The sequence below is a fragment of the Leucoraja erinacea genome, chromosome 28 (genome assembly GCF_028641065.1).
Source record: "Leucoraja erinacea ecotype New England chromosome 28, Leri_hhj_1, whole genome shotgun sequence".
NCBI lineage: Eukaryota > Metazoa > Chordata > Chondrichthyes > Rajiformes > Rajidae > Leucoraja > Leucoraja erinaceus.
The window spans coordinates 12,074,224-12,095,358 of record NC_073404.1 but is presented as its reverse complement, the minus strand read 5'-3'; the positions used below and the strand labels follow the sequence as shown (position 1 = coordinate 12,095,358).

General features: G+C 43.7%; 1 protein-coding gene across 1 annotated transcript; it reads left to right on the top strand.

Moving 5' to 3' along the window:
* Positions 1-2,768: 2,768 nt before the first annotated feature.
* Positions 2,769-19,724, top strand: eral1 (Era-like 12S mitochondrial rRNA chaperone 1). The gene is made up of 11 exons (XM_055657718.1): positions 2,769-2,943; positions 6,193-6,348; positions 8,500-8,627; positions 11,606-11,683; positions 13,334-13,380; positions 13,474-13,535; positions 14,114-14,226; positions 15,340-15,798; positions 16,261-16,410; positions 17,676-17,756; positions 18,653-19,724. The coding sequence occupies exons 1-11, from the start codon at positions 2,871-2,873 to the stop codon at positions 18,773-18,775; spliced, it is 1,470 nt and encodes a 489-aa protein (XP_055513693.1). The 5' UTR covers positions 2,769-2,870; the 3' UTR covers positions 18,776-19,724.
* The last annotated feature ends 1,411 nt before the right edge of the window (positions 19,725-21,135 follow it).

Sequence of the window (21,135 nt, the reverse complement as noted above, 5' to 3'; positions counted from 1 at the left end):
TTCCCTTTTCATTTCACTGCACATCTTGTATGTGTATGTGACAAATAAACTTGACTTGACTTGATCCAAGGACCTGAACTGCAGAGAAAGGTTGGACTTTATCCCTTGAGGCGCTGAAGACTGATCTTGCAGAGGAATATTAAAATATGAGGGAAATAGAGAGGCTAATGCAGTCGTTTTCCTGGATTGGGGAATCAAGAAATAGAGGGCATAGATTTAAGTTGAGAGGGGAAACAATTAAGAGGAACATGAGGGGTTACCTTTTCACTCAGAGGGTAGTGAGTATATCGATTGCTCTGCCAGAGTGAGTGGTGGAAGAAGGGACAATAACTACATTTAAAAGACATGTGGACAAGTACTTGGATAGGAAAGGTTTAGAGGGATCTGAGCACAGACAAATGGGATGAGATTGTATGGAGCATCTTGGTTGGAATGAACAAGTTGGCCCAAAGGACCTGTGTCTCCTTGCTGTATGACTCCATGGTCTTTCCTCAATAAAATAATAAATACAATATTTACCATGGTAAAATCATCTTCTTAGAGTGCACCGTTTATTATTTTATTTTCATTTTACATCTTAACTTATAGTTATTAAAGTTCACTTCCCATCTGTTGTTAAAGAATTAGATGAGAAAATATGCCTTGCCAGTGATAAAATGTCACCAATGTTCCAGTAAGGAATGTGTTTTATACTTAAAATAACTCAGGAGGGACCATTTGCCTATTCAAATCCACTCCCGCTCCGGGAGAGCAATCCTAGCAGTCCCATTCCTCCTCTCCCACTTCCTTGTAAACTATTCTTCTCTTCCTGCAATAAGCCTGCATTAAGAAGTAACATAGAGTAGCCAATAAACCTGCCAACATATCTTTGGGATGTGGGAGGAAACAGGAGCACTCTCAGAAGATATCCAAAATGCTGGAGTAACTCAGCGGGACAGGCAGCATCTCTGGAGAGAAGGAATTTGGTGACATTTCGGGTCAAGACCCTACTTCAGACTGATGTCAGGAGAGTGGGCGGTACAGAGATAAAATGTAGTCGGAGAACGTAAGACTGGTCACAGAGGGGGAGCAGTGAGAGAGGATGTTGCTGAACTCTCGTCGGAGAGAGGGGGAGAACTTCTTCAAAGTAGATGCACCTTGAGGAGACTTTGCAGTGGAGCAAACAAAACATGTAGGAAAGAATGGCAGATGCTGGTTTAAATCGTAGACACAAAATGCTGGAGTAACTCGGAGAACGTGCAAATTCTACACTGTTATCATCGGAGATCAGGATCAAACACAAAAAATTGGAGCTTGTTGGAAGCATTACTACCTGCTGCACCATCTTACTGACGGGCACTTCCAGTAATTGGGTGGCACAACAGGAAGTACTACTGCTTCATAGAGTCTCTAACCTACCTTTGGATTCTGTCTTTCCTACATCTCAAAGTTTGATTGGTTGTAAGGTGGAGCATGGAAATTAATGTGAAATTAGTGAAAACACCATTTCATTGTTTGGGTTTTACCAGGGGTCACAGTTTAAGAATAATGGGTAAGCCATTTAGGACTGAGATGAGGAAAAACGTCTTCACCCAGAAAATTGTGAATCTGTGGAATTCTCTGCCGCAGAAGGCAGTGGAGGCACTGGATGTTACCAAGAGAGAGTTAGATTTAGCTCAGGGCTAAAGGAATCAAGGGATATGGGGGAAAAGCAGGAACGGGGTACTGATTTTGGATGATCGGCCATGATCATATTGAATGGCGGTGCTGGCTCGAGGGGCCGAAGGGCCTACTCCTGCACCTATTTTTCTATCTCCAAGTTCATTAATTGATTGAAAGATACAGCATGGACACAGACCATTCAGCTCGCTGTGTCGAACCTGTTCGCAATAGTTCTACGTTATCCCACTTTCACATCTACTCCCTTCACATAAAGGGCAATTTATACAGAAGCCAATGACGCTACAAACCCGCTCGTCTTGGATGTGGGAGGAAACCGGAATACCTGGAAGAAACCCTCCACACAGCCGGCACCAGAGGTCAGGATCGAACTTTGATATCTGGGGCTGTGAGCACTGCGGATGTACCAGCTGCGCCAATGTGCCGATAGGTTAATTGAATATTGTACGTCTGGGTAAGTGGGAAAAGAGTAAAAGGGGGACGTTGACAGGAGGTGAGAGAATAAGTTGCAGGAGTACAGGCACACGCATTGGCAATCGGACGGATGGAATTGCTTTTTTTTTAGTGATACAGCGCGGAAACAGGCCCTTCGGCCCACCGAGTCGGCGCCCACCAGCGATCCCCGCACATTAACACTATCCTATACACACTAGGGACAATTTATACATCTACCAAGCCAATTCACCTACAAACCTGCACGTCTTTGGAGTGTAGGAGGAAACCGAAGATCTCGGAAAAAACCCACGCGGTCACGGGGAGAATGTACAATCTCTGTACAGACAGCACCCGTGGTCAGGATCGAACCCGTGTCCCCTGCGCTGAAAGGCAGCAACTTCCCGCTGCGCTGCCGTGCTGTTCTAGGAGCTAGTATTCACCCGATTGGCTGTGGCTGACGTAATATCTGAGTAAGGAGGTTATTCTTGAAAATACACGTGGTGAAGAATATTATTTAAAAAATTCCTGTTTGTTAAATAGCAAGCGGGTGAGGTCTAAGCGCTGGCAGCAAGTTGTCTAATGAGTTTCTAGTTGACAGACGCGTTATCTGGCTCTGGTGTAGGTGGAGTTGCCACCTCCCGGCCAAGAGATGGCGCTGCTTAAGCCTCGTCCCCAGCAGTCCTCCCACAATGCACGGCGGGGCTGTCATGGCGTCGATGGAGATGCATTGTTGAGGCAACTCCGAAAACGCTGGAGTCTGCGGGCCAGCGATAGTCATGGCGACGATCTTCGGCCGGACCTGGCTTGCCTGGAGCCTCGGAAACCTGGGCCGGCGGAGTTATAAAGCAGGTCAGTTGCGGGCATACAGAAAAAGACACAAAGTGCTGGAGTGACCCGGGGGGGGGGGGTTCAGACAGTATATCAGGATAACTTTGATAGATGATGTTTCATGTCGGGATCCTTCTTCAGACTGATTATGGCGGGGAAGGGGAGAGAGCTGGAAGCGAGGTGGGGTCAGGACAAAGCCTGGCAAGTGATAGGTGGATATAGACGAGGGGGAGTGTTTGATAGGCAAGTGGTTGGACATAGGCTGGAGGTGAAAAGACAAAGACATGTGAGATAAGGATAGAAGAGGCATTATGCCAGGGGAAAGAATATTGGTGGAAGATCCAAGTGGGGCACAGGGAAGGAGAAAACATATGGGGGTCACTAGAGGTTCTAGCATGTTCCTGTGCTGTGATTTTTCTATGTTTTATGTAAACGCTGTCTGCACTCTGTGCAGGTGGAAGTATTTCACATGGGTAAGGATTTAGCACCATGCAATAACAAGCAATGGTTTGCGTTCATATAGCCCATTTAAAGTAGGGAAACATCCAGTGGCTCCACATACATTGATGATGAGCCATTGATTTTAGAAATAAAAACATGAAATTGCTGTAAATATAGCAGCTCAGGCAGTGGAAAGAGAATCAGAGTTGAAATTTCAGGGCAGAGCCCCTTAATCATTAATTTTCTGCAACTCATTACAGAACCTTGGATTACCTTCAAAGCAATTAACAGGTAACAGCAGTTGCTCTGGTTCAGTTCCGCATTCAGTATTCATGATGTCGCCCCTACTTAATGAAATAAAATGCAGCTTGGATGACCACTTTGCTTAATACCTCCAATCAGCCTACACAGATGAATCTGAGCTTTATACTGCCTGCCATTTATTTCTCCATTCCCACTTGTCTTTGATCTATGCTGTTCCAGTAACAGCAGCTCTTTTTCCATAGTGCAGGCCTTGAGGCCTAATATTAAACAATTTCAGAATAGCCAGTCTTTCTTATCACTCTTGACTCTTGAACAGACCTCTCATGTACTCGGGATTAATTCCTGATCTTCCAATCTACCTTGTTGCAGCCCTTACAGTTTTTTATCTGCACTTTTTAATGTTGCTGTAATACTATATTGTGTTTATTTTCTCATTGTACTCGTGCATGGTCTGATCTGCCCGGATAGCATGCAAAACAAGGTTTTTCATTAACTCGTACACAGTAATGTTCTTTTTCCCCTTGCCCTGCCCTATTCCAGCCTCACCTGCTATGCAACATAAAACATGCTTACCTTCTCATATTTTAAGTCCAGGGAAATCAAAGGGAAACGGGGACTCTGTGTTGGGACATGAGTGTACCAAAGAGGGGAATGAGCAGAGTGACTTCTTCTTTCGTGTCCATCTTCCATGTTTCAAATGTTGACATCGCTGTCATCGTCCACCCTGAAAAGGACGCAAGCTTCCGGGAGCCATCACTTGTTGCAATAGATGATGGTGGTAGCAGAATTAACTCAGGATACCTCCAGTTTCCACCTGCATGACATGGACACTTCTGCTTTGGGGCCAGCAGAGTGACTGGGGAGGCGATAGAAATGGATGCACGCCACAGGGAAAGAAGGAGGGTTAGGTCGGGTATTAAAGTTGGAGAAGCCACCCAAGTGGTATATGAAGTGAGGCTGTTTTCCAGTTTGTGTGTGGCCTCACTCTGGCAACGGAGGAGGCCCTGGTCAGAGAGCTTGGTGTGGAAATGGAAAGGCCTCATGGTTAGCAACTGGGAGATCCAGTAGGCCTTGGTGGAATGAGCACAAATGTTCGGTGAAACACCTATCCAAGATGTTCAGGATATTTCCCAAAAGATGGACTCTTGCCTAAAATAAGTCATGCAAGTGAGGTACTGTTAGAGATTTTCAGTGTGCTGGAAAACAAAAAATCACATTGGGTTTAACGGTAGCAGTTAATTACATTACACGTTCCCTTCATATTTATGGAGTTATTTCTTCAGTTTAAGTATTTCATTTTTCGAATTGCCTTAGTAAAATGTACTGATTGTGGCGGAAAAATGTAATCGCCTTGGAGCTTTGAAGATGCAAGAGTGACTCAGTGCGGCACCTCATGCTTAAACTGACCTTTCTTGCCAGGAGGAGAATTTGTGCAATGACCAAATCATTTAAAAGCATATCTAGAGGAAATTTAATTGAGGTGGAATTAACCTACAATGTAATCACAATGTATGAATTTTTTGAATGTGGCACCAAAATAAAGGAAGCAGTGAGCCTCAAGACACAAAGAGTATTTAATTGTCATATGTACCGACAGTGGAAAAATGAAACTCTTGCTGCAGCATAACAGGCTTGCAAACACAATATACATTGAGAATATAAAATAAATACAAATTCAATAAATTAATCACCACAATATTAGTCCTTCCTGATGGTAGGAGCAAAATGAGGGAGTGACCAGGGTGATGTGGGTCTTTGATAATGGCTGCCTTTCTGAAGCAGCACCACCCACAGATCTCTTCGATGGTGGGGAGGTCAGTACCTGTGGTGGATCAGGTAGTGTCTACCATGCTCTGTGTTCTTCATTCCTGGGCATTCAAGTTGTTGAATCGGGCTGTGATGCAACCAATCAATGTACTCTATCATGCACCAGTGTAAGTTCAAGAGAGTATTCGTTGAGATACCAAATCTCCACAATCTTCCAAGGATGTTGAGGAGTTGAAGAGCTTTCTTTATGAATACATCAATATGCTGGGCCCATGACAGATCTTCAGAGATCCATACCCAAGAACTTGAATTGTAGAATCTTACCACTGCCAAACCGTCAATGAAGACGGGTGTAGATTTCCTTTTCTGAAATCAACAATGAGCTCCTTGGTCTTGCTGACATTGAGAATCGGATTGTTGTTCTGGCACCATTCAATCATTTTCTTAATCTCTCTCCTATACACCTACTCGTATTTACCGGTTAATGCTCAAGCAAGAGTGGTATCATCTACGAATTTAGAACAATTTAATTGCTGTGGAACAGTGTCTGGCTTCGCAATCATGGCTATAGAGCAGGAGACAGCACACAGCCCTGGTGTGCTCCTGAGCTGATGGTTATTGTGGAGGGAGTTTTGTTGCTAATTTGGTCAACTACTCGTATGAAAATTAAATATTTATCATTATTTGTGACCTTTTTTCTATCAGTCTGGAATTTTGATTTGATTTGTTGTATAGTTTTTTGCAATACGTTTTTAAATATTTAGCATTGTGAATTTTTTTATTTGCATGTATCAACAGGTGCCTTTCTGCAAAATGACTGGCTTCACAGAGTCGCCCTTTTACCAGGCAGCTACTATGGAAGCAACTCTGCTCTGGGAGAAATCTTAGGTGTCAGAAAACCAAAGACTGAGAATGTCATTGGGCAATATCCTCCTGCTATTTCCACCAGTAAAGGTAGGTTTTATTATGAGATGGGATTTCTTCAAAGTTGTATGAATGTCCTATATGAATATTTTTTGAAAATGATCACAGATCTGTAAATATTCAGCAGGTCATGCTGCATCTGTGAGAGAGAGATAGAGAGAGAGGCTCTACTCGCAACAAGGGCAGAGTCCCTCTGGTCCTCACCTTTCACCCCACCAGCCGGCAAATACAACACATAATCCTCCGCCATTTCCGCCACCTCCAACGTGACCCCACCACTAGCCACATCTTCCCATCTCCCCCCCATGTCTGCCTTCCGCAAAGACCGCTCCCTCCGCAACTCCCTTGTCAATTCTTCCCTTCCCTCCCGCACCACCCCCTCCCCGGGTACTTTCCGTTGCAACCGCAAGAAATGCAACACCTGTCCCTTCACCTCCCCCTCGACTCCATTCAAGGACCCAAGCAATCGTTCCAGGTGCGACAAAGGTTCACCTGCATCTCCTCCAACCTCATCTACTGCATCCTCTGCTCTAGGTGTCAGCTGATTTACATCGGGGAGACTAAGCGTAGGTTGGGCGATCGTTTCGCCGAACACCTCCGCTCAGTCCGCAATAACCAACCTGACCTCCCGGTGGCTCAGCACTTCAACTCCCCCTCCCATTCCCAATCCGACCTCTCTGTCCTGGGTCTCCTCCATTGCCAGAGTGAGCAACAGCGGAAATTGGAGGAACAGCACCTCATATTCCGCCTGGGGACCTTGCGTCCGGATGGCATTAACATTGAATTCCCCCAATTTTGCTAGCCCTTGCTGTCTCCTCCCCTTCTTTAACCCTCTAGCTGTCTCCTCCCACCCTCCTATCCGCCCGCCCTCGGGCTCCTCCTCCTCCCCTTTTCCTTCCTTCTCCCCCCCCCCACCCCCCATCAGTCTGAAGAAGGGTTTTGGCCCGAAACGTCGCCTATTTCCTTCGCTCCATAGATGCTGCTGCAACCGCTGAGTTTCTCCAGCAATTTTGTGTACCTGAGAGAGAGGCATGACAGTTTATGCTTCAAATCATCTCTTCATAGATGCCACATGATCTGATGATTATTGTTAGTCTTTCCTGATTCCACCTGTTTCCCCAGGATTTGTTTTGTGAATATATTATAATTTAGAATTATTTTTTGGACTTAGAATTGGCAGGTTGATATTTTAAACTAAAGCACACAAGCCATTCCCTGTTCTGCACATTGTCAGGCGTGTGAGAAACTGCAGGATAAAAATGAAATACTGTGGGTGCTGGCGATCTAAAATAAAAACAGGAACTAAAGATTAGTCAATGATCAGTCAGTGGCATGAAATATTAACTCTGCTTTCACTTCTCTGCTTTTATGAGTGAAATTGGTTAGCACAATACTAACAGCTCACAGTTGTATACATGAGAAATCTTGCTTTGAAGAGCCCATTAGACGAGGGGTAAGTTGAATGGCCTAGCCCTAGAGGATAAGGAGTGAATTTGGAGTTAAGGCCATTGGGTCAAGGCAGACAAAGCTTTACTCCCAGAAGGCTGGATCTTCTTTGGTAATAATTTATTTTCCATGGGAATAATTATTTCCTCAGTGGGAACTGTGTCATTCCTGAAACTAGTTGTTCAACAAGTTAAGCTTAAAGAGCACAAGGGAAGATTAAAGTTGGAGTCACGGTTGTTGAAATCTTGAGGTCTTGAAGGAATGTATTGCATTCTAATCAGTTTCTTGTCTTTTGCTAAATAGCATTATATATGAGTTTTGTACCCAGTTTTAAAGACAGGCAATTCAGTCCTCAATCCTGTAATTCAGTACAATTACGACGTATCTTTTAGCTACTTTTTTATAATTTCCATGATAAGATTACCCAACATAATTTTGCAGTCTGTTTTCAATTGTCATAATCACTGCATGTACCCATACCCTCTTGTTGCTTGTATCATCTCTCAACTTTCCAGACTTAAGTTTATATGATTCCTTCTAAAAATACTCAATAACCCACCAGAATAATTTTGGTAAATGTGCACGATAGCTGAGTATCCAGAACGCAGTAGTCCAGAATCCATGGATACAAATATCTTCTGGATATCAGAAACTCACCACATGCTCTATGCTATACCTTTGCTCAGCACAAGGTTCATTTTCCTGAATGGCTAAAGTTGTGCTTCTTTCCCACAGTCGAGCAGGAGAACCTCCTCCTCCACCAGCCAGACCAGCCGACAAACCCACAAGTGCTGAGAGTGGCAATTATCGGGGCCCCGAATGCTGGTAAATCCACGCTGTCAAATCAGCTTCTAGGCAGAAAGGTAAACATGCCATTTTGTGGAAAGAGCTAAAGCTTCAGGCAGTCAATGACCATCTTCAACAAGATTTATCCATTTAATCTTGGCATCCAGTGGAATATATGGAGGGGTAAACTGACAGAGATAAAGAAAAATATGAGAAACTGGGATGGCATACATAATCAGAGTTTTTACTCCATGGTAGGAGTATCAAAAACAAGTGGGCATAGATGTAAGAGGAGGGGAGGGTGTTTTATAGGGGACAAGGGTACATGAGACTGCGGATGCCAGAAATTAGAATAAAAAACATGCTGGTAGAATTCAGCGGATCAAGTCTCATCTGTGGAGGCAAAAGGCACAGGGTAACGTTTCTGTGTTGTTAATTGGTGCTCGGTCAAGAACCCTAAGCATAAACATAAATTAAGTAACTGACACATCCTTTGCTTCCCCAAAGCTTTTCCTTCATCTACTAGTTCCAGTTAGCCATGCAACTGTATTGGCATCCTTTCCACCACTACAGAAGGGGTGTGGAGGCTTTGGAGAGGGTGGAGAAGAAGTTCACGAGAATGCTGCCAGGATTAGGGGGTATTAGTTACAAGGAGAGGTTGGAAAAACTTGGATTGTTTTCTTTGGAATGCCAGAGGTTGAAGGGAGACCTTTATAGACGTATATAAAAGTATGTGAGGCATAGATAGGATAGACAATAAGAATCTTGATCCTAAGAAATGTCAAAGACTAGGGGGCATATGTTTGAGATAATAGGGGCAAAGTTAAAAGGAGATGTGCAAGGATTTTTTTTTTTTACACAGACAGTGGTGGATAGCTGGTATATGCTGCCAGAAGTGGTCCTGGAGACAGTTACAATAGTGGTGTTTAAGAGGCTTTGAAATATACACAGATTTTCAGGGATATAGATCACGTGCAGGCAGAAGAGGTTAATTTAATTTGACATCATGTTGAGCACAGACATTGGAGGCTGAACATCAGTAAACATAGAAACATAGAAACATAGAAATTGTGTGCAGGAGTAGGCCATTTGCCCTTCGAGCCTGGTTCAATATGATTGTAGCTGTTCCAACTCAATCCTGTACCTGCCCTCTATACCCCCTGTTAGCCACAGGGCCACATCTAACTCCCTCTTAAATCACCAATGAACTGGCCTTACCCTCTGGCTTCCGAGATTCACCACTCTCTGTGTGAAAAAAGTTCTTCTCATCTCGGTTTTAAAGGATTTCCCCTTTATCCTTAAGCTGTGACCCTTGTCCTGGACTTCCCCAACATCGGGAACAATCTTCCAGCATCTAGCCTGTCCAACCCCTTAAGAATTTTGTAAGTTTCTATAAGATCCCCGCTCAATCTTCTAAATTCTAGAGAGTATAAACCAAGTCTATCCAGTCTTTCTTCATAAGACAGTCCTGACATCCCAGGAATCAGTCTGGTGAACCTTCTCTGCACTCCCTCTATGGCAATAATGTCCTTCCTCAGATTTGGAGACCAAACTGTACGCAATACTCCAGGTGTGGTCTCACCAAGACCCTGTACAACTGCAGTAGAACCTCTCTGCTCCTATACTCAAATCCTTTTGCAATGAAAGCTAACATACCATTCGCTTTCTTTACTGCCTGCTGCACCTGCATGCCTACCTTCAATGACTGTTGTACCATGACACCCAGGTCTCGCTGCATCTCCCCCTTTCCCAATCGGCCACCATTTAGATAATAGTCTGCTTTCCCGTTTTTGCCACCAAAATGGATAACCTCACATTTATCCACATTATACTGCATCTGCCAAACATTTGCCCACTCACCCAGCCTATCCAAGTCACCTTGCAGTCTCCTAGCATCCTCCTGACCTAACACTGCCCCCCAGCTTAGTGTCATCCGCAAACTTGGAGATATTGCCTTCAATTCCCTCATCCAGATCATTAATATATAAAAAATAGCTGGGGTCCCAGTACTGAGCCTTGCGGTACCCCACTAGTCACTGCCTGCCATTGTGAAAAGGACCCGTTTACTCCTACTCTTTGCTTCCTGTTTGCCAGCCAGTTCTCTATCCACATCAATACTGAACCCCCAATGCCATGTGCTTTAAGTTTGTATACTAATCTCTTATGTGGGACCTTGTCGAAAGCCTTCTGGAAGTCCAGATACACCACATCCACTGGTTCTCCCCTATCCACGCTACTAGTTACATCCTCGAAAAATTCTATAAGATTCTTCAGACATGATTTACCTTTCGTAAATCCATGCTGACTTTGTCCAATGATTTCACCACTTTCCAAATGTGCTGCTATCCCATCTTTAATAACTGACTCTAGCAGTTTCCCCACTACCGATGTTAGACTAACTGGTCTGTAATTCCCCATTTTCTCTCTCCCTCCCTTCTTAAAAAGTGGGGTTACGTTTGCTACCCGCCAATCTTCAGGAACTACTCCAGAATCTAAAGAGTTTTGAAAGATTATTACTAATGCATCCACTATTTCTGGAGCTACTTCCTTAAGTACTCTGGGATGCAGCCTATCTGGCCCTGGGGATTTATCGGCCTTTAATCCATTCAATTTACCCAACACCACTTCCCGGCTAACCTGGATTTCACTCAATTCCTCCAACTCCTTTGACCCGCGGTCCCCTGCTATTTCCGGCAAATTATTTATGTCTTCCTTAGTGAAGACGGAACCAAAGTAGTTATTCAATTGGTCCGCCATATCCTTGTTCCCCATGATCAACTCCCCTGTTTCTGACTGCAAGGGACCTACATTTGTTTTAACTAATCTCTTTCTTTTCACATATCTATAAAAACTTTTGCAGTCAGTTTTTATGTTCCCTGCCAGTTTTCTTTCATAATCTATTTTTCCTTTCCTAATTAAGCCCTTTGTACTCAGTACTCAGTACTGTTCTGTGTTCTATCACCTTTGCCTTTCTGGTTTATGTTGTAGCTGTTGAAAATGTATCCCCTGTGCCTGTTCAGCTTCAATCACAGTTGCTTTTCTGCTTGCGTTACAGGTCTTTCCAGTTTCATGCAAAGTCCATACGACACGGTGCAGAGCTCAGGGAATCATCACAGATGGAGAGACACAGATAGTATGTGACTGCCTTTGAAATATTTGTTTTCCTTTCAAATGATCCATGTTGTACTTTTGTTTTCCGAGAGCACACTGCCAAAAATGGACTCGGTAGCTTCCTGTTCATTCTGTGTACTTGTTTGGCCCAGACACTGCTCTCTGCTCATCTGGTGGTTCTTGCGACAGAATAATTCTTGTCCAACAAGCATGTTTGGAAAGCAAGCGATGCTAGGATATTGACCATGGCAGTAAATTTTAAAAAGTTAGATTCAGTGTCCAGTCCACTTTGCACACCCCTTTGAAAGACTGTTTACATGAAGTGAAATTATTTGAGAATTTGAATTATCTGAATTATCTGGCTCTGGTGATTAATGTTATTTATCTAGATGCATGATATCTAACATCTCTTCCTGACTACTGAGCTGCTCCAACTTATCCATTTACACTTCCCTGAATCCACCATCTTTCATGTCCATCTATTTGGTGAATACAGATGAGCCCCCTATTATCCACACCCTCTGCCAAGACATAACAACACGTACACTGACTTGTCACTGGATATCTTTGTTCTAGTTCTCGTCTCTTTCTCCACCTTTATTTCTCCATTTATTGCTCCCCCACCCAGTCAATAACCTGGACTATTGTGTGCAGTTTTGGTCCTCTAATTTGAGGCAGGACACTCTCGCTATTGAGGGAGTGCAGCGTGGCTTTACAAGGTTAATTCCCGGGATGGCGGAATTGTCGTATGCTGAGGGAATGGAGCGATTGGGCTTGTATACTCTGGAATTTGGAAGGATGAGAGGTTATCTTATTGAAACGTTTAAGATTATTAAGGGTTTGGACACGCTAGCGGCAGGAATGTTCCCGATGTTGGGGGAGTCCAGAACCAGTAGTCACAGTTTAAGAATAAGGGGTAAGCCATTTAGAACGGAGATGAGGAAACACTTTTTCCACACAGAGTTAGGAGTCTGTGGAATTCTCTGCCTCAGAGGGCGGTGGAGGCCGGTTCTCTGGATACGTTCAAGAGAGTGCTAGATAGGGCTCTTAAAGATAGTGGAGTCGGGGGATATGGGGAGAAGGCAGGAAAGGGGTACTGTTTGGGGATGATCAGCCATGATCACATTGAATGGCGATGCTGGCTCGAAGGGCCGAATGGCCTAATCCTGCACCTATTGTCTATTATCCCAGCTTCATTCTTTAAAAAAAAAAAAAAAGTTGTGTTTATCTAACCTGTACATAGTTCCTTTGCAGGCTGCCACGCTTAACTCTCGATGCCATCTGCTCCATCTTTTAAAATCTTGGTCGGTTACCATATCAAAGGAAAACTACAAATTAACTCCTCTCAAACTTACTTTCCTCACCAAAGAATGTGGCATCCTTTAAATGAGATACATTTGTAACAAGGAAATAATATAACAACATAATTTATCTTTATTAATTGTTCTTGCTAATCTTCAATGCCCCTTCCAATGCCCCATTCCAGCCTCCATCCTTGAAAAACAATAGATTTTTTAAATACCTTCAGGTACACATCTTCCTCGCCCTCCCAGCTCATGCTGTGCATTTGATCTTCCTTGTGAAGTGTTTTGTGAAAGGTTCTGCATAGGTGCAGCCCATCACTCATTCCTATACTGCTTATGTCCTTGTTCACTCTCATCCTCTTTTACAGATTCTCCTCGACACTCCTGGATTCATTTCTCCCATCAAAAAGAAAAGGTTGGATATTCAACATTTATATCATGTTTTCCTCTTTCTCAGGCTTGTGAACATCAATTGTTCTTAATGAGTTAACCATTTCTTTCCTGCTAGGCACAATTTAGAAAACTCACTGTTAGAAGACCCCTGGCAATCGGTGAAAGCAGCAGACCTGGGTGAGTGGTTTATCTTGGACCCAACCAGTTTCTTTTCATATACACCAGGGTGCAATGAAATTCCTTGTGTGCTTGAAGCTCGTATAGGAAACAGTATACGGCATGGATAGATACAACCATAAATACAGCAGTGACTAAATAACAAAAAAAGGTGCAAAGATTGCAACACAAATCTGATCTGAAGTGGTGCCACAAAAATACTAAAGTTTAATAATGGCATAACCAAACGAGGTAGAATAAAGAAGATGTGGCAACACTTCCGAGAAGGGAACGTGAATGGTGTGGTTGGTTCAGAAGTCTGATAGCCACGGGGAAGATGCTTTTATTAAGTTTGCATGTCTGAGCTTTCCGGCTCCTGTATCTTCCGAGGCAGATCTGACTTTTGCTACCAAAATGTAAAAGACAGAGCCAGCAGAGGATGGGAAGATGTACCTTGCATTAACTTTATTTTCCGGTTCTAAATGGGTTTAAAAGACATTGAGCTCACCCGGTAGAAATGTAATTTTCAGAGATTGCCCCATCGCTATATTTACAGGACACACACCAAATATTTAATTTTTTAATGTCTTTTTTCCTAGTCCTTGTTTTGGTTGATGTGTCTGACCACTGGACTCGTGGCAAGCTCCACACCGAAGTGCTGAAATGCCTGTCACAGTATTCACAGATCCCAGCAGTTCTCGCCCTGAATAAGGTAGGAAGGGACTGATATTACCTCCTTATTACTGCCATTGCATGAATCTGGACCAGCCATTCTGTCTGGACTTCATTTCAGGGGAGAAATACTTGGGAATGAGAAGTTTTATTAAAAAGTCGGTCAGATTGTTTTTGTGCACCGGGTCAATGGATAACACTTCCCTCTAGGTTAGAGACTGTGGGTATGAATCCTGTATGAGCAACTTAAGCACAGCTTCCAGGCCCAGGCTGGTAGTATCTTTCAAAAATATGGATAGATATTAGTTTAGTTTAGGTTAAAGAGTTACAGCATGGAAACGGGCCCTTTAGTCCAATGATTCCTGTAAGGCAACAACTGTTCCGCTGCGCCACTGTCGCCATTTATATTCTGTAAAACATTTGGGTTTGGGTCAGCCTTCGTCGGTTGCTCTATCCAAGTCAAGATGCTTTGCTCAGTATCATCAGCATGTTTGAGATAAGTATGTTACAGTGTTTATATTAAGTATGGAAAAGTTTCCATCTGCTCAGACCAGGTGTGGTTCATCACGAGTGGGTTGGTTTTTAATTTTATACTCGCACAGTCCTCTGCCCTTGTCTGTGTCTCAAATTAGGTATTACATTCCATCTATCTGCCTGAGTGTATATCAAAGATCTCAAGACAACTTTACTGTTTTGGGCTTGAATTATATTCAACTAAAAAAATTAATCTCTTAAAATGTATAGGAATTTGTTGTGCACGTTAGCGGTTGCACATCTCGATTTGCAACAGCCGCTACGTTTCAGTTCTGTTTCCCACTTTTGGACATCCTGTGATTGTGTAAGGTGATCGACACACACGCAACTTCTTTATTTTCCCGTAAGGGAAGGACCCTGAAGATGTTGTGCATGATCCTTGGCTAATTTCACAATAAATCCGGAGGGCTCTCCAAACCAAAGAAATTGGATTTATTAGCAGCTCAATGAAAACAGCTCAGAGATGCAAGGAACTACAGATGCTGGAATCTTCAGCAAAACTGGAGGAACTTAGCAAGTCAGACAGCATCTGTGGAGGGAATGGGCAGGCGATATTTTGGGTCGGGGCCCTTCTTCCAGACTGTTACAGGCTCAGTTTGCTTTTGCCTCTCGATTCTAGGTGGACCTGTTAAAGAATAAAGGCCTCCTCCTGGAATTGACCATCAGGCTGACGGAAGGCGTAGTGAACAACAGGAGACTGGAGGTAAAGTCACAGTTCAGCGCGCAGCCACAGCCTCGGGTGCTCACCAGCTTGCCGTCCGGGCAAGGCAGGACTGGAAATGTTAATGGTGAAGCAGAAGGCGTGCCAGTCAAAGAGGCTGGAACCCAGGAAAGCACGTCTGATATGTTCAAGGAAATCCCCAGCACTCACCCGCAGGGAGGTTTACATCAAGCACAACTACCTGGTGACTGTGTTTCTGCCAGAGACAATTGGTCAGAAGGAATAGAGGCTGCTCAGGAGCAGGGATCTGCTCCAGAGAACATCCCTGAGGACGGGAAATATTGGCAGGGATGGCCTCACTTCAAGGAGGTGTTCATGCTTTCAGCAGTCAATGGCGAGGAAGTGGAGACGCTACGGGTGAGTGTGGAAAACTACTTTCTACTGGTCTCTGCCTTGAGAGAATGGCCAAACGTAATGAAAAGTGTGACTTGATTGCTAGACTAGAAAATGGTGAATTATGTTAGTTAGAGAAGGGGGTGAGGGCTTTGATGGAAGGTTGGGACTTTATGTCTGGGCAATGCGTCTTAATGTCATGCTACAGAGATCCAGGCTCCAGATCCTCTGGTTTTAAATTACCTCTCCCAACCCTGTACAAATAGTGAGTTGATCGAGACAAATGATTCACCATGGCAAAGTTTTCAAATACTGGGGACATTTATTTACAGAAATAATTAATCTGGAAGGAGAATGAGGCAGGTAGTGCAAGTGGTTGAAGGAGCAAATGCTTATGTTGCGTCAAGACTGAACTAATTATATAATGCAATGTTGGTCCCTGAAAGCATTCTAGGTTCTTATATTACGATTTATCTTGGTGTACAGAGTTACCTGTTGTCAAAGGCTCAGCCAGGATCGTGGGATTATCACAGTGATGTCCTCACTGACCAGTCGCCGCAGGAGATATGCTGTAATCTGATTCGGGAGCAGTTATTGGAGCACCTGCCTCAGGAGGTGCCGTACAACATCACACAGGTACTGGTGGTAGATCGGACACTCACTCCCCTCAAATCTCCTGTCTCAGCTGAGGTCCTGGTGCAGAGACTAGGCACTCATAACTTTGCGTTAAGGATCCCAGTGACTTCAGCAAGTGTATTTGTGTATTAAAAAAAGTACTAACAATAAGAGTACTTTTAAAACAGTACACAACTTCATAACTTTGCTATGAGTTATAACTATCTGCTGGGTAGGCACAAAATGCTGGAGTAACTCAGCAGGTGAGGCAGCATCTCTGGAGAGAAGGAATGGGCGACGTTTCGGGTCGAGACCCTTTTTCAGACCCCTGCTGGGGTGGATGTTAAAGATTTGTTGGCATCATGCATTGACGGGCTTGGATTTCATGCATTCTCCAATTTTCCCACTCCAGCCCCAACATCACCAAAACTTCTGATGGTTTGTTACTCATTTCATTACTGTTTATGGGATCTTGCTTTGAGCTAATTGTATTCACATTTTCAATCAAAAATACCTGCTTATTCATTTTTGGGGTGTTTACGTTGCTAAGTGTTCATTTCTTGTCCATAACTGCTCTGGACAAGTTGGTGGGAAGTGTCTGCCTTGAACCGTGCTCCACAGGGTGCAGGTGGTACTGTAATGGTGGTAGCAAGGGAGTTCCAGGATTTAGACCCAGTGATGACACTGATAAGTCAAGATGGTATGTAACTTGGAGGGGAGCCTGCAGGCAGTGGTTTGCCTATGCTTCCCTTATCCTTGGTGGAGGGGAGGTCAGGGTGCGTGAGATTCAAGGGAAATAACTATGGTGCTGTTTATACACTATTCCTGCATTGAGAAATGCTTTTCTGTATTCAATGTGATCAGTGTTCTGCTAATCCAGGACTAGCCTCCTTCCCACTTGTACAGAACTGCCACCTTGTTGACACTAATTACTGCATTCCATCTGACAGTTGGCAGGAGAATGAAGATGTGTACTATTTTAAAAGTACTCTTATTGTTAGTACTTTTTTTTTTATACACAAATACACTTGGTGAAGACACTGGGATCCTTAACTTGGCCTTAACCTTTGAAGCCCAGTCTGAGTCCCACTTACCACGCAGCTCCTTCCCCCTTGACTGGTGCGCCCACCACTTTCCACATCCTCCAGCCCTGGCCCATGGAGGGGGGGCTGATAGTTTCACTCGCTTGTGGTGAGGACAGTCTGCGTGTAGATCATGGTCATGATATCTGTCCTGGGTGAATACAAAATCACTCTAATAAACACTAACCATCTGTCTATCCTCAGGACACGGAGATGTGGGAAGAAGGACCAAGTGGGGAACTCCGAATTCTACAGAACCTTACTGTTGTTAAGAAGAATCATGCTGTGAGTATGCACATGGAACTGTGCCACTGCATTCTTGCAGCAGAGTCAGTGATTTGTTTAGTTTAGTTTATTGTCACATGCATTGAGGTACAGTCAAAAACCATTTTGTTGCATGCTATCCAGTCAGCATACATGATTATTGATTACAAACAAGCCACCCTCATTGTACAGATACAGAATAAAGGGAATAACGTTTAGTGCAAGGTAAAGTCCGATTAAAGACAGTGCGAGGATCTCAAATGGGGTAGATGAGGACTGATGATAGGATGGTTCAGTTGCCTGATAACATCAGGGAAGAAACCTCCCTGAACCTGGAAGGCCATAGCCCCCCACCTTCCTTTATTGCACCTACTGTCCCTCATTCAATTCCACACTTCTTTTCCTGTCAGCTTTTTGAATGCACGGTGTTTTGTTCTCTACTTATCCCATTGTCACTCACTCCACCCCTAGCTCCCCCATCTGACTGTTATCTGCCATTGTTACTCCAGGACCTTTTTTTTGCTGTAGATTCCAATTCTGTAATCTCCAGTGAGCCAGTTGGCTACAGCTCAGGCACGTCAGCTTTTTCCCCTAGTTTGCACATTTGTAATGGTTTGTTATTTTTCTCAAAACACTTATTATATAGTGGTCTTCTCTATCCATCAATTAAGTTGATAGTTTTCCACCTCTTGCCTTTGTGGGATGCACTTGCAGCTCTGTGTCAAGTGGGCCTCTGCCACACAGTAAACTTCCCAAATCTCCATGATTTAACAGAATGCCACATGAACAAGAACATGCAACAGTGCAACACAGTTACAGGCCCCTCACTGCCCGCCCCTCCTCCCTCGAATAATTTTCAGCATATGAGATCTGCCGATCTTTTGTTAAATTACACTTAAAAATATTTTTGCTTCCAGAAATTGGTGATTGGCCATGGAGGTCAGCTGATTCGTAAAATTGCCCAAGATGTGCGGCTGAACCTGATGAACATCTTTCTTTGTGATGTACAATTAAAACTTTGTGTGAAAATCAAGAAGTGAGTCCACTACGCCCGAAGCCTCCCCAACCATGCCGAATCAGTGGATGCAACAAGCAAGCTATGTTGATAGCCTAAAGTGACCTGTATGTAGCCCAACCTCAGGACTCCTGTGGGAAAGCCAGGCTTTTTGTGGCTGAAGTTTAAAAAGTTGGTAGTTTGCCAGGAATGTGAGCGGATTATTTTTCCAGCATGGGGTTTAATTTAAATATTCTCCCATGCAATCAGTTCCTACCACTGAACTCCTTGACAGGTGGGCTGGGGTTGATGTTCAGTGAGTTTTTATTGCATCCCCCTTGGTGAGGTAACAGCTAAACACAGCATTTTTTCATACGTGGGCATTAGTGGCAAGGCCAGTGTTTACTACCAACTGCACATCCATCAAATTGGTCGCTGAACCACTTCAGAAGCAGTTCAAATTTGACCATATTATTGCGAGACCGCGGTCACATATGGCCCATACCTGATGAGATCAGCAGGTTTCCTTCTGCAAAGGGCAACTTTGATCCAAGTGGGTTTCTGCGACTATTAACAGTTTCACAATCCCTTTTTATTGGCAATAACAGCAGCACAGCACCAGATATTTAAACTAGTGCTCACAGTGGGATTTGAACCCCTCTACCATAGAGTTAGAGCCCAGTGATGCGGCATAAGCATGCTGTAAACTTGTGTATTTGCTTCGAGACATCCCAATGCTCATCACTTACCCGTGAGGCAGGAGTCCTGGCACTAACCTCAGCCACCAAACATCCCACAACTGCAATCTCTGTAAGTGGTCAGATGGCCAGGGTGTTAGCATGGATTATAGCCGTGATTAACCCCTAATGAGGTAATCGGAAATCTTGTTTTCATCCTTTTCTGTGTTGGCTGCTCTCTGAGCAGTTGGGTCATTTGTTTATCTAACATTATGAAATGTCAGAATGCAAATTAAATTAAAAAAATATGAAGCCGTTCCTTGTTTTTCAGCCTCATGAGACTCGCATCATTTAATGAAAGCTTTTACACAGTTAGAACAGAGTACAGAGAAAGATTACTACTTTCGTTCCAACTCTTCCATTTCGCTTTTTATCTTGCTTCCTTCAGCTGCTCAACAGGAGGGGTTGAGTCTAAGGTAGGAAATAAGCAATGGTTTGCAACTTGTTTCCCCTGGGGTTTTGAACAGTGGGAGCCTTTTGCTGCCACGCCTAAAACTGAAATATGAGCTTGTCACTTCCTAAATATGACATGTCCAATTAGAAATACAAGAAACAGCAGATGCTGGAAACCTGAGTAAAAAAACAATGCTATAGAAACTTAGTGGGATGGATATGGATAAATTATGTTTTGTGTCAGGACAGACAAAGGACTGTTCCATCTGAAGAAGGGTGCCGACGCAAAATGTCATCTGTTCATTCTCTCCACAGATGCTGCCTGACCTGCTAAGTGGGCAGGGTGTAAATAATCTAGCTATGCTGATCCAAGACATCTCCAGAACACAGTAAATCATTGTACAAATGGTTCAGGCAGATCCATGTTAGAGGATTGGGGCATGCATTTGCCGAGTATGTCAAAGGCAATTAAAAGGAATATGTTTTTGCAATGAGCAGAGTAAGGAAATAAATCTTGCACTTAGTTCCTCACAAAGCACTTCAAAACTTCAAACGTGGGGTGCAGTCACTGTTACATTGTAGGAAATATGATGGACATTTTGAAAATGGCAGCATTGCAATTGGTGATTTGTGAGTTTAGTGGGAGTAAATGTAATATAGTACCTTTAGTTTACCCAACACCACGGGGCGGGAGTGCCGAATTAATGGCTACAAAGAGGGCAAAAATCAAGAAATGGAGTCGCGGAACTGTGGATGCTGGAATCTTGGAGTAAAACACAAAATATTGGAAGAACTCAGCGGGTCAGGCAGCCTCTGTGGAGGGAATGGATGAGGCAGCCTCTGGAACATGGAACAGTACAGCACAGGATAGGGTCCTTTGACCCACAATGTTTGAGCCAAACACGATTCGTAGCTAAACTGATCTCATCTGTCTGTACGTGATCCATGTCCCTCTATTCCCTGCACTTTCATGTACCCATCTAAAAGCCTCATAAACACCTCTATCGTATCTGCCTCCACCACCACAATGTGTTTCAGACCCCCACCACTGTGTCAAAAAAAGACTTGCCCTGTATATCTCCATTAAACTTTCCCGCTCTCACATTATAGCTATGCCCTCTAGTGTTGGACATTCCATTCTGGGGAAAAAGGTTCAAACCATCTATCCTATCAATGTATGTCATTATTTTATAGACTTCTATCAAGTCTCACCTCTGACGTTCCAGAAAAAACAATCCAAGTCTATCCAACCTCTCCCTGTAGCTGAAACACTCAA